This window comes from Arachis duranensis, unplaced genomic scaffold (genome assembly GCF_000817695.3).
Source record: "Arachis duranensis cultivar V14167 unplaced genomic scaffold, aradu.V14167.gnm2.J7QH unplaced_Scaffold_232527, whole genome shotgun sequence".
In the NCBI taxonomy this organism is placed as follows: domain Eukaryota; kingdom Viridiplantae; phylum Streptophyta; class Magnoliopsida; order Fabales; family Fabaceae; genus Arachis; species Arachis duranensis.
The window spans coordinates 715,187-727,641 of NW_026264853.1; the positions used below are offsets into that span (position 1 = coordinate 715,187).

A 12,455-nucleotide genomic window follows, 5' to 3' on the forward strand; every position below is an offset into this window, starting at 1 on the left:
GATTCAAGACATGAATTATTGATGAAGATTTTCTTAAAGGGAAATTTAAATTTTGGTTTGCTTCTTAGCTTACTTGAATTTTATCCCTTTATAGTATAATAGTAGTAAAGAATAAAGTTAAGAATTGTATCATCTGAACAATATCTGGACCACATTATTCTCCTATGCTCCTACAAATACAAATTTTGTATGTATAGCTAAAAAATAAACCTCTTCATCATAACCATTATTGATGGAGACTATGATTTAATTTTGATTTGCTTAATGCTCGAGCTTATTGCAGTTTAATTATGTGCCTTAATTACTCTTTAAGGATGAAGTATGAAGTAGCTTAAGATTAAGCTTGGTTTGGGTCACTTTCATTTGATATCAAAATCATTGGAAGCAGCTTCTTCAACGTTTTAAATAATGTTATTGTCTTTACTTGCTTATTACCAATATGGTCTATTCTTCATTTCTTCTTCTTTTTCTGTCCTTAGACCCATTGACAGGTATTTGTAACACCATGGTCCCTGCAATATGGTAAAACAATCGTTACAAGCACTCTTATTTCCAGATGGTAAAACAATTTTTATCATGTTCGTCCCTTTGAAGCGATGGTTTTTATAGTTATTTGTATATAAATTAATTCTAATCGTGTTCTAATAATTTAAAGTACATACAAATATTTATAGCTATGAGCCTATGATAAATAATTAAACATTGTCCGGTAGCTGCTTGATTCTGGTATCTCATTTTATGTCCTTTCACTGAATACAAATTTATTCTTTACTTCAGACTTCAAAGGATGTTTCCTATGCTTTGCAAGTTAGTATGATCATACGATAAGGGTAACCGGTAATCTACTTTATATTTAAATTATGCATTTTTTTCCCCCTCTCGCATATAAATTTATCATGTCAATATACATGGAAGAATTCATTTTTACGCTTATACAACTAGGATATTTACTTATATAAAAATATATAAAGTATTTTTTTAATTTTTAAATTAATATATTATTTTAGAATTTGAACAAAATTTATTTTTATGTTTTTTAATGTATATATATATATATATTTCAACTTTTTAAAAAAGTTTTTTATTAAAAACTTTTATACAAATATGAAGAAATAGGGAATGGGAATCTCCGTAGGGACGGCTGGAAAACGGGAAATGGAGAATGAAGTAATTAGTAATTACCAACATTGATTGTTAATTTTATTAATTAATCAAGAAATGTAGAAATAATACTTATCATATTCATTCATATATATATATATCAAATAGAGTTAATATCCAGGTGAAATGATAAATTATTAGAGAAATCTTTAAAATTTTTGCAAATCAAATAAAATAAATTTTAAAATACTTTCAAGAACACGTCACGTTAGTTATGCTATTAATTGAAAAAATTTAATTTTAATAATAGATAATAGATAATAAATTATTCAAAAAAATAAAAATATTTTAAGAATAATACTAATATCTTAGTAACAAAATAACTATGAATTTTCTGCTACTTATTTTTTTACTCACAAATGTTTTTTCTTTTAAGAATTAAAAAAATTTTACATGGTCATTTAATTAAATTTTGTATTTAAATAATTTTTAAATATTAAATTTAAAACTAAATTATTTTTATTAGACAATATATAATTATTTGTTTGTGTATAATTTTTTTACACGTGTAAACAAATTAGTATTATTTTTTATTCTTTACGAATGCTTGCGACATCCGTGCTCCCGAAGTGGGCTGGGAGGAAGCCCAAAAGCTTTGCACAAATAATGACATAATATACTGCTAGTGTTACTATGCAGCTTCTTTCTTTAGGGCCTAGGCCCAATATCATAAAAAAGTATGAAACGGAGCCCGACCGAAAATATTAGTTTGAACTTGGGCAACCATGAGATCTAGTAGGAGGCATTACGAAACGGCCTAAACTTTGTTATCTATAAACTGCAAGAATGTATTATGGTTGGCATTATACTCGTCGATGCTTATTTCTTTTTATCCTCTAATTCGTCAGGATAAGGTTAAGGATTCTGTTGAAAATCAAAACTCTATTTAGTATATAAGCTTGTATTTGTTTACAGAGACATGATATTGAGATTGACACACGACATGGTGTTTGGCAAAGGAGATATGAAGACAATGTTTTCAGAGATATTGAATTAGTGTATTTTGTGTTCATCCTGATAGGAAAGATACAGAGACACTAACAAAAAACACAACTTATATTCTTGTTAATTTTTTATAATTATATTTTTTATTATTATATTTTTCATCTCAAATTTTTTGAATGAAAAAAATGAAAATAAATTGAATTTTCATAATTTGTATTAGTTTATCAGTGTCTTGTCCTATCCTATTTTCAGTGTTTTGTCCTGTCCTATTCTTAGAAACAGCCTAAAAATTTGTCGTTGGCTAATAAATTACTGTATATATAAAGTGAGATTCAAACTGTCGATACTTACTTAAACTGACTAGTGAACTAACACTATTCCAACCCAATTCGGTTCTCATGAGTGGTTATTAGATCACCATTAATAATGGGCTTGAATTTCATGTGGCAACAATCATATAATTCACCCTATCATGATGACATGGTAACATGGAAAATTTAATGGCATTAGAAATTTGGTAGTATTTGAGAACAGAACTGAATAAAATGGATAAAAAACGATATCATGAGTTTATAACTGTGCCTGAAGTTACATTCAACAATTGAGATTTGGCCATCGAATTAAACAAAAAATATTAGAAGATTATCAAAATTTATTATTTTTTATTATCATGACTAAGTAATAATAAAAAATAATAAATTCTGATGTTGCATTTCTCTTTTTGTAACATACTACAACGCTTAGTTAAACATCTATGAAGAATGCTAATTGCTATATTGCTACTGCACCAATTATGAGAGAAAGGAAAGATAAAAAGAATATTATTGCCAATAGATTTTATGGACCCACTTTTTTGGGGTATAATCTTGTCTTCTGCAGCAAAAAAGGGAATCACACTGATTTAGACAAATAATAGAATGGTTTTTCAAAACTTTGAATAGGTCAGAATATATGAAGTCACTCACTGCATTCTTTAGGATGGCAGAAGCACTTCAAGGCACGACCACATTTGCCATTAGGCCTTTCACACTTTTTACAAGAATTCCTTATATGTCCTGGACTAATGTCAAATGACATCCTTGTCCCTAACTTGTAATCATACCCTGAAGAAGAAGTTTTTGCGGATCCAGCTATAGTGAGAGCAATTCAAATCCTCACGATGAAAACCCTTTTCAACTTTATGAAGATCCTCAATAATTAAACATGGATAAGGCATTTTCACATCATGATCTTGATCCCCACATTTGCTTAAGCCTATGCAGCCATGCATCAATGGTTAGAATGTGTTCTTCTGATTGAGCAGTTGATGAGGAGTGAGTTTTGTTCTGTTCGAGGAGGAGAAGGGAAACCGTTTGTGATAGTTAAAGGAGAAACATATTGGAGAGAAGGAGAGCAAGAATGTGAGATAGTGAGTAATTTAGCATCACAATCAACTGAAGAAACTTGGAATAGGCCAAGAGAAGTTCTCAAGTATAGCTTCTGAGATCTGCATATATAAGGTGATTCTGCTTAATAGAGATGATGAATTCAAGAAAGAAGATGCTTTATGATGAGTTCTGATATCATCATCATCACAGTAGTAGCTTGTAGAGTTATTAGCATTATTCTGAGTAGGAGCGGAGCTTAGTTGAGACAAGAGGCACCTCTCCAAATTTTTTATAAAAAAATTAGTAATACTTTTTCAAAAAATAAAAAATAATTTAATTAACTTAAATACTTTACTATGACTTAAGTATTAATATTATTGTATTTGTATAAATTGATAAAAAATTCAATAAATATTATAAATTTTTAATATTTTTTTACATATTTTACAGAATATATATTCAAATTTTTATATAAAATAATAATGAAAAATAAAAAAATTAATGTATTTTTTAAGAGGAAGACTAATATTTAAGAAAGAGAACATATAACTTTTACAATATCAACACCTGTAAATAGTTTTTCTACTTTAAAAAATTACGAAGAAAATGAGATACAACCTTCAAAAGTTTAAAAAGTTACATCTAAAGAGTTTGACCTTAATTTTTTAGAATGAGATTCTAGAAAACGACTTTAAATTTGACAATATCACCCAAATCAGAGAGATAAAGTTACAAATTTATTTTAAATCAAATCCATATCAAAAATATTTTAACAATTATCTACTATCTAACTCCTAAAATTTTATTTCAAATTTCCCCACTTATTCTGGGCCATGCAAGTATTCATCAGTATGAGATTATTGAAGACTAGTAAAGAATAAAGTATATGGAGTTTCTTGAATGGATTCATGTTCATCACTTTTTTTCCTTGAGAGATGAGCTTAGATAGATGTTACTCTATCAATCATTATATTATTTTATAGTATTCTAACACTAAACATATTGATGATATGGCATATTTTAGTACTAATATGCATTTTTTAATTATTTAAAAAAATATCTATTCAATTATATCTAAATTATTAACATTTAATAATTAAAATATTATTAATTATCAGTAATTTTTCTAATCATCCTAATTCATATTTTTTCATATTAACACATGATTTAATGATTAAATGCATATTTTTATGAATGATTAAATCTATCATTTTTACACAAATATATAAGATAAATTTTTTATATATACTTTTAATGATTAAATCATGAATAAAATAGATATTTTAGTAATTATTATTTTATATTTTCGTTAATCAATAATTTTAATATAGACGTTATTTTTAGAAAAAAAATATGTCTTAAATAATTAAATTTGTTAATATTTAAATAAAAAGAAAGAATAATTATTTGATGTAATTTAAATATAATAACATTAATTAGAAAAGAATCAATTATCTATACTGAGATTTAATATATTATTCTATTAAAAAAAGTGAATCACACGATAAAAATTGAAAAGATTGTGAATTAGAGATTTTATTTATGAAAAGAAATCAATTACGGAAGTAACTAAGATATAATGAGGTATTAATATTGGATATAGAGAATTTAATAGGTAAAATTGAGAAGAAAATTTAATAATATGTGACATATTATGGTGTGAATATTTGAATAAGATATATCTATAGATTTATTTAAAGGAAGAATCAATCATAGTATATAATAATTAAAAAATCATAATAGGTAATCAAATTGTCTTGTATATATATTTTGAAAATTGAAATGCAATAAATCAAAAATTTTATTTATAAAAAGAATTAATCAGCAGAGAATATACTTTAAAATAAATCAATCATGAGTATAGATATTTAAATATGTAAAATTGAGTAAAAATTTTGATGAAAGTCGTACTCTCATGCTAATATTTGAATCACTTTCTTCCTATACATTTTATATATATAATAGGAATAAAATTGTCCACATAAATATTTGAAAAGAAAGAAACAAGCTTAAAATGAACTTGGTGATATGACACATTTTGATTCATGTTTTTATATTGATTCCTTCCTATATATCTCTTTAAAAAAAATCAATTCTCATTTTTGCATATTAATAGAAAAAATGTAATAAATTAGGATTTACTTTATCTTTTTATAGAAAAAAATAATTGAGAAAAATAATCAAGATATAACATAATCGTATGGATAAGATTAGTGTGAAACATGATAATGTGACGGGTCTGTCTTTAGTAAGCTCAAACCTTTTGAGCTTTTCTAATAGGCACAAAATATAAATTAGAAATATACCCCACATGGGGGTTTAATAATAATAATAATTTTTTTATTTTTTAACTAACAAAACCCTTAATCCAAATTCAGCCCCACCCCCAAACTCATCATACGTTACCCTAATTCCCAATTTCTTTCCCTCTGTTTACTCACCAGTTGCCGTCAGCTACTCTACTCTCTGCTGGTCTTAGCATTCACCGTCGCCGTCCAGCCAAGCCGTCGCCGTTGCCGTCCAATCCATCTAATAACGTCGTTCGTAGGCTCTCCCTCCCCGTCTCCTCTTCTCTCTTCTCTCTTCTCTCTTCTCTCGTCGAGTGGTTGTCAGCGCTGTGGTGCTCCATTCTCCCTGCATCCTCCACTTCCATAGTAACAATGGAGCCTCAGACTCAGGTATGAAGTTACTTCATTGATTTAATTTTCTTTTTGTTCCTTTTATCTTCTTGTTGTATTCCTCCACTCCTTGTATGAATCTGTTGTATTGCTTCCTTTCGTTGATTTCATTCAATTTTTTTGTTCTATTTATTTGTTCTGATTCACGGGTTGTAGGCTATATTTGTTTTGTTTTGTGCTACAAGTATGTTGGTGTAGCTAAGATTCATGCCAATTTGGTAACCATATGTAACAATTGTAATTCTCCATTATTGTTATATTGGTATCTAACATAGTGAGGCATGAGGCTTCATGGATTTTACAAACAATGGTATGATAATGGATGTGGTTGCGTAAGAAGTAAATTTCTCGGTTCTTACTTTTTAGTGATGTAACAAACTCTGATGTTCTGGTTTTTAGTTAACCTGTTCTTATATTCTGTCTTTGAGTAACCAATGTTTAGTTAGTTATGCAATTTGCATTAAAAGAAGAATGCCAAACTATTTATAGATGATTCTTTTTTAATGAAATGAGTAAAAGAAAATAGTTCATCTAGATCATGATTTTTCTTATGCCAAACTATTTATAGAAGTATTGAACAAGTTATGAGTTCTAGCTATTTGATGTTGTGTTTTTTATTTCATTACTTCTGGAGGCTACAACAGCGGAGTTGTTGAGTTTAGTTTGAAAATTGCTCTACTGTTTGTTTACATTAATGGTTCTATTATGAGTTTAACACCTGACTCAAGGAAACCTTTGAATGCTTGTTGACTAGTGTTACATTATGTTTGAGAACATGATAGTGAAATGAAATGACCATGTCACTGTGAAATAAGGAAACTTACCTAAATTCTAATACATGATTATATATCATATTTATTAGGCACATGCATATATATGCCCTTGGCTTTTAATTTGGATTTCAGTAGTATCATTTTGCTTAAAGCTTATGATCAACTGTTGCATTTTATTGGTTGACTAAGCAAGTGCCTGTAAAGTGAGTGTTTTAGATTTGAGTAATGTTAGAAAATCAGCTAATTTTTTTAAAATTATTTTAAATTTTAAAGAAACAGCTTCTTTCACAGCAGTGCAAAATTAAGCAAATTACTTATTGCAAATTAATTTTCCTACACTTTTTAGCAGTTTCTGAAGAGTATCACATCCGTTAAGATTTAAAGTTTGCCAATTAAGCAAATTAGTTATTGCAGAAGGCAACTTCTTTAGCTCATGATTGAAAGACAGGTTAAGGTACCTTAGATGTAGCAATTCAGCTGCTTTCAATGGAAGCTCTTTTATTGCGCAAGAACTTAAGTGTTGTTTGGATTGATACCCTTTCAAGAAGGCAACTTCTTTAGCTCTTTCAATTAAGCAAATTAGTTATTGCTATCAATGCACTTTTCGTGACAGGTTAAGGTACCTTAGCTGATAAGTGTTGTTTGGATTGCTACCCTTTCATGTTTGTTTTAAGATTAACCATGAATATTTATGCTAAGGGAGGGAGATAGATAATGTACTTTAAATAGGTGAAGCTTTTAAGGTGTAATTTGAAAACTTGGTTGTGTCTATCTCTTATTTAACTTGAAATGATCATGTAAAAATGCTGTATCGTAATCCCTCTTGTTCACAGTATTGGTTTGGTTTCATGAACCATAAAACTGGTTCTAAAGTGGATCCAGTTTGGATTTATAAAAATCCAAACCATGCCCACCCCTATATGAATCTATATAATTGATCTTAATCACCAAAATATGAGACGAGATAGAGTTTAACCTGCCATAAGAAAATTCAGAAATTAGTATCGTGATTCTTTTTGAAAATTGAATGGTTTTTGGATAATTTTGCTTATTTGATTATAAATTGTACCTAATTTATGCTATTTTTAATGGGTAATTAACGTTAGTCACTATAAATTGCAGGAAGCATCAAATAGTCAAAGACACACAAGTGATCAAAATGTGCATAATGTTAGTGATCATATGGATGAAGATGTAACTTCTGATGCGGTGGATATGGATCAATATCGCATAAACTCTTGGGAAGATATTGGTAAGATTGATTTTTCAAGTCTATCTATGAAAAATATTTGTCAATTGCACTTTGCTGATCTTGGCTTGGCATTCGAATTTTATAATTCATATGCCAAGACGAGGGGCTTCAGTGTGCGAAAGAGTAGAAGTAGAATAGTTGATGGAAAAGTTAGAGAAAAAACATATGTTTGTTCTTGTGAAGGGTATAGATTTGAAAAATGGAACCATATGAAAAATCGAGTTAGGGAGCCAAAACCAGAGACAAGATGTGGTTGTATGAGTAAACTTCATGTTTTCTTCGATGCGGTAACTGAGAGTTGGGTAGTGAGAGATTTTTGTGATGAACACAACCATGAGCTTGTTGTTCTAAAGTTAGCAAGAATGTTAAGATCTCACAAGAAAATGACTGAGCCTGACATTAGTCAAATGAACCATATGAAAGAGGTGGGGATCAGCATGCCAAACATATTTGGGTCATTAGCTAGCCAGTGTGGTGGGTACGAGAACGTTAATTTTTCAATTAAGGATATGCACAATCAAGTTGCGAAGCAAAGAAGACAATTACCTGATGATTTAACCTCTGCAATGGCTTACTTGGAAACGCTAGCAGCAAGGGATCAAAACTTGTTCTATAGTGTTGAAAAGGGCAGAGAAGGAGTGTTTCGGCAAATTTTTTGGTGTGATGGCCGGTGTCAGTTGGATTACGATCTGTTCGGGGATGTGCTAGCATTTGACGCCACATATAAGAAGAATAGATACAGATTGCCGGTGGTAATATTCTCGGGAGTTAACCACCATAATCAAACAGTTGTATTTGGTGCTGCGATAGTTTCGAATGAGAGGAAAAGCACCTACGTGTGGTTACTAAAACAGCTTCTCATAGCAATGAAGGGAAAGACACCGACTTCAGTAATTACGGATGGTCATCACTCGATGGTTATCGCTATTCAGGAAGTGTTTCCGAATGCACATCATAGGTTATGTGCATGGCACTTGATGCGTAATGCAACAAGCAATATTCACAAACCTCAGTTTACGAAAATGTTTACAAAGTTAATGCTAGGTGATTACGAAGTTGGTGTGTTCGAACAAAAGTGGGAGGAAATGGTTGGATTCTTTGGAGTAGAAGATCGGGAATGGATAGTAGATATGTATGAAAAAAGAAACATGTGGGCTACCGCTCATATCCGAGGAAAATTCTTTGCTGGGTTTAGAACGACTTCGAGGTGTGAAAGTCTACATGCTGTCCTCAAAAGATATATTAAATCACGCTATGATTTGACAGAATTTGTTCAACACTTCCAGCGTTGTTTGAGCTACATGCGGCACAGAGAGGATTTGGCAGACTTTAAATCATCAACTGGACAACCTGTGATGCAGACACACTTTCAACAATTAGAAAGGTCAGCAGCTACCATTTATACCCGGCAAATTTTTGTGTTGTTCCGTTCAATGCTCCACAAGGCCAGCACATTGAAGGTAATATATGAAGAGGAAACGAGTTCTTGCAATATTTATCAGGTGTCAAAATTTTACAAGCCTAACATGATATGGCATGTGTCTTTTCATGGAGAGCAAGATGAATTTAAATGCTCATGCATGAGAATGGACTCCATAGGTATTTCATGTAGTCATATACTTGCTGTTTTGGGTTTTCTAGACATTGCAGAGCTGCCAAAATCATTAGTGCTGCGAAGATGGACTAGAAAAGCGAAGGAAGGCATTAGTGGGTATGATGACATGGGTGGCTTGATGGAGGATTCCTTGGCTATCAATCGACATGCATGTTTGCAACATTGGTGTAAACAAATTATGAACGAAGGGTGCCTAAAAGGGGATATTTTTAATGAATCACGAGATGCATTGGTAAATATACTTTCATGTATTAGGGCTCATAACGGGGACAATAACATGATGGAGGAGCATGCAGAATACATGTATGAAGACCTTGCAAAGAATGGAAGTACTGAGATAGAGACCACAAGGAAGCCTAAGCGTTGCAGCTACTGTCGCAAGGGGGGGCATAACATTGCTACGTGTTCCATGAAGAAAATGGATGAAAGGACTCCCAAATTTGATGATGACGCTGAGGAGAATATTGAGGGTGAGGACTACTCCTTCGTAGATGCTGAAAGTGATGAGTATATTCACACTGAATGGTTTGAGGAGGAAGATGTAAGTTCAATAAATTTAAGTTCAAGTATATTTTGTTACATATAATATTGTATGGCTAGTTCATAAGCCTTCCTATTTGCTATTTTGATCCAGGAATATTTAGATTCCTCAAGGTATTATGAACAGAGTGGTGGCGAGACTGCGTCCTCAATCGATTACGATTCTGGTGGTATAAAATGTTTTAAATTTTATTTTTATTTTTTGTTATACTTATTTTACTATTTTTAAACTTAAAAATATGTCGCTTAAATTTTAGGGGCAGATGATGATGATGAGGCAGAGTTGTGAACCATCCGTTGCAACAATCAAAGACGAGTTTAAGAGCACTTTTTCTGTTTCTATTAGTTATACTTTTGGAACTTGTTTACATCACTCTGAATCTTAAATACTTTAGAACAGGAGAATGAGTTATTCATTTCATTTTTGTGAATGTACTTATATTTGGATGATTGTTGCTGCTTGTGTTTGCAGCCAAGAATGCTTTTTAGTGATTTTTGGAATTTTGATTTATGTTATGGCTTAGTTTCAATATGAATCAACATTAGTTTGTTCAATTTGTAGAAAGGTCTCCGTGACATTTGATCCATTCATGTATTTATCATTCAGATAAGGGATTGTTGTTCCCTCATTAATCTGCAATATGATTGTGACCTGACTTCATTGCATCCTTATTTGAGCATAAGCTATATTGGTTTATCTTTATTTGACAATAGTTCTCTCTTCTACTGGCTCTTATTTTGATTTGTAGAAAAATTAATTTGTTTTTTTTTACCTTTGTTTTTTTAATTATTGTGTGCTGACTCCCTTCCGAGGTTCGAATTTGCACTTGAAGTCATATTTTAGTTCTTACTTCTGTTTGCCATTCATCAAAGCTTTCCTCATATTTCATCAAATGATTAGCCTCAACAGCGGAAAAAACAGGAATCAAGTAGTTGATCTCTGGGTGGCCTCTTTTATTCTTTTCATGAACATATTTGCTAACTCCAAACTAGTAAATTACTATGAGAGCTTAGTATGTGTGTATATATAGCTTGCTAGAAGAATTAATTTGTTTTTTTTAGAAACTTGCTACTTAGAAATATAGCTTGAAAGCCAATGTTGTAAGAGTAGTTTGGGAGAGCTTTTCGTATAAGGTCTACTGAACAAAAATTGGGTACATATGCTCAAAAGGATCACTTTTCAAATTCTGCTCAACACAGTTTTCATCCCTTACTATCATGGATTAAGAGGCTAAATGGCTAATACTTCATAATTTTGAAACTTCCAAGTATTCATAAACACTAATCCAACTCAATTTTTTATGCTAGAATTTTAAAGTACCTGCCATATCATATCTTTGATTTACATAATAAATTAATAATAAATGTTTTAAGAATTTTTACTGGTTTTAAAACTTAGAATTTGAGTGGCTGAGCTTAAAGACGGTTCCTTAGCATTTAGCAACACAATTATCATTATATACTAATTCAGCCAAATTATACCATGATAATGGAAGAAAAAAATGATAAGCAAAACAGGATGAAAGCTATATCTCTAACACATATCGACTTGAGTAATGTATCCAAAAATAATATTACAATCCAAGTAATTGCTGAAATAATTTTCACAAAACCGGATCCATGTAGGACACCATATAAATTAAAGAGTATAGCAAATCAAAGCCATAATAATATTAATAATGTTGTCAAATAAGACAGAGTTCAATCTAACTGCCTTCATATGATCAGATCACCCTTTTGGCATTTTCATGAGAAAGCTAAATTAAATTATATCACTTGTGCGGGAATATTTTTGGTGGGAAATTGAAAGCTAATATCAAATAACTTGAACTGCAATTAAATTGTCTTAAATAGTATCAAATAACATAAATTGCAAAACTAAATACCACAAACTAGTGTATACAAATAACAAATCATCTATGGTTGATTGAGTTCGTTGTGTTGAAACCAATGCTCACTAGCGTTGTCCATAATGGTCTTTCTCAGTTCATTGGAGGATCCCAAAACCAAGTCTATGGTAGTTGTGATTAGCACCTGATTTTCAGAAATCTAAAAGCACCAAAAAAAGAGAAAAAGCAAATCCGAAATTAAGAGGTCACTAGAGGGAATGCAGCAAAAACACAT

General features: G+C 30.6%; 2 protein-coding genes across 2 annotated transcripts; one reads left to right on the plus strand and one right to left on the minus strand.

Moving 5' to 3' along the window:
- Nucleotides 1-3,063: 3,063 nt before the first annotated feature.
- Nucleotides 3,064-4,389, minus strand: LOC107461794 (uncharacterized). The gene is made up of 2 exons (XM_052256494.1): nt 4,311-4,389; nt 3,064-3,209 (listed from the first exon to the last, which is right to left on the minus strand). Exons 1-2 carry the CDS (start codon nt 4,387-4,389, stop codon nt 3,064-3,066), a joined length of 225 nt encoding a protein of 74 aa, XP_052112454.1.
- Nucleotides 4,390-8,559: 4,170 nt separating this feature from the next.
- LOC127744212 (protein FAR1-RELATED SEQUENCE 5-like) lies at nt 8,560-10,620 on the plus strand. The gene is made up of 5 exons (XM_052256495.1): nt 8,560-8,745; nt 8,803-9,235; nt 9,287-10,332; nt 10,426-10,501; nt 10,589-10,620. Exons 1-5 carry the CDS (start codon nt 8,560-8,562, stop codon nt 10,618-10,620), a joined length of 1,773 nt encoding a protein of 590 aa, XP_052112455.1.
- Nucleotides 10,621-12,455: the final 1,835 nt, after the last annotated feature.

Bases quoted from the DNA above. Each gene is read 5' to 3' on its own strand.
- LOC107461794 (XM_052256494.1), bottom strand. From the start codon at position 4,389: ATGAACATGAATCCATTCAAGAAACTCCATATACTTTATTCTTTACTA. The intron at 3,210-4,310 runs GCATGGCCCAGA...CTTCTTCTTCAG, and splicing joins TCTCATACTGATGAATACTT to GGTATGATTACAAGTTAGGG.
- LOC127744212 (XM_052256495.1), top strand. From the start codon at position 8,560: ATGACTGAGCCTGACATTAGTCAAATGAACCATATGAAAGAGGTGGGG. The intron at 10,333-10,425 runs GTAAGTTCAATA...ATTTTGATCCAG, and splicing joins AATGGTTTGAGGAGGAAGAT to GAATATTTAGATTCCTCAAG. The intron at 10,502-10,588 runs GTATAAAATGTT...CTTAAATTTTAG, and splicing joins AATCGATTACGATTCTGGTG to GGGCAGATGATGATGATGAG.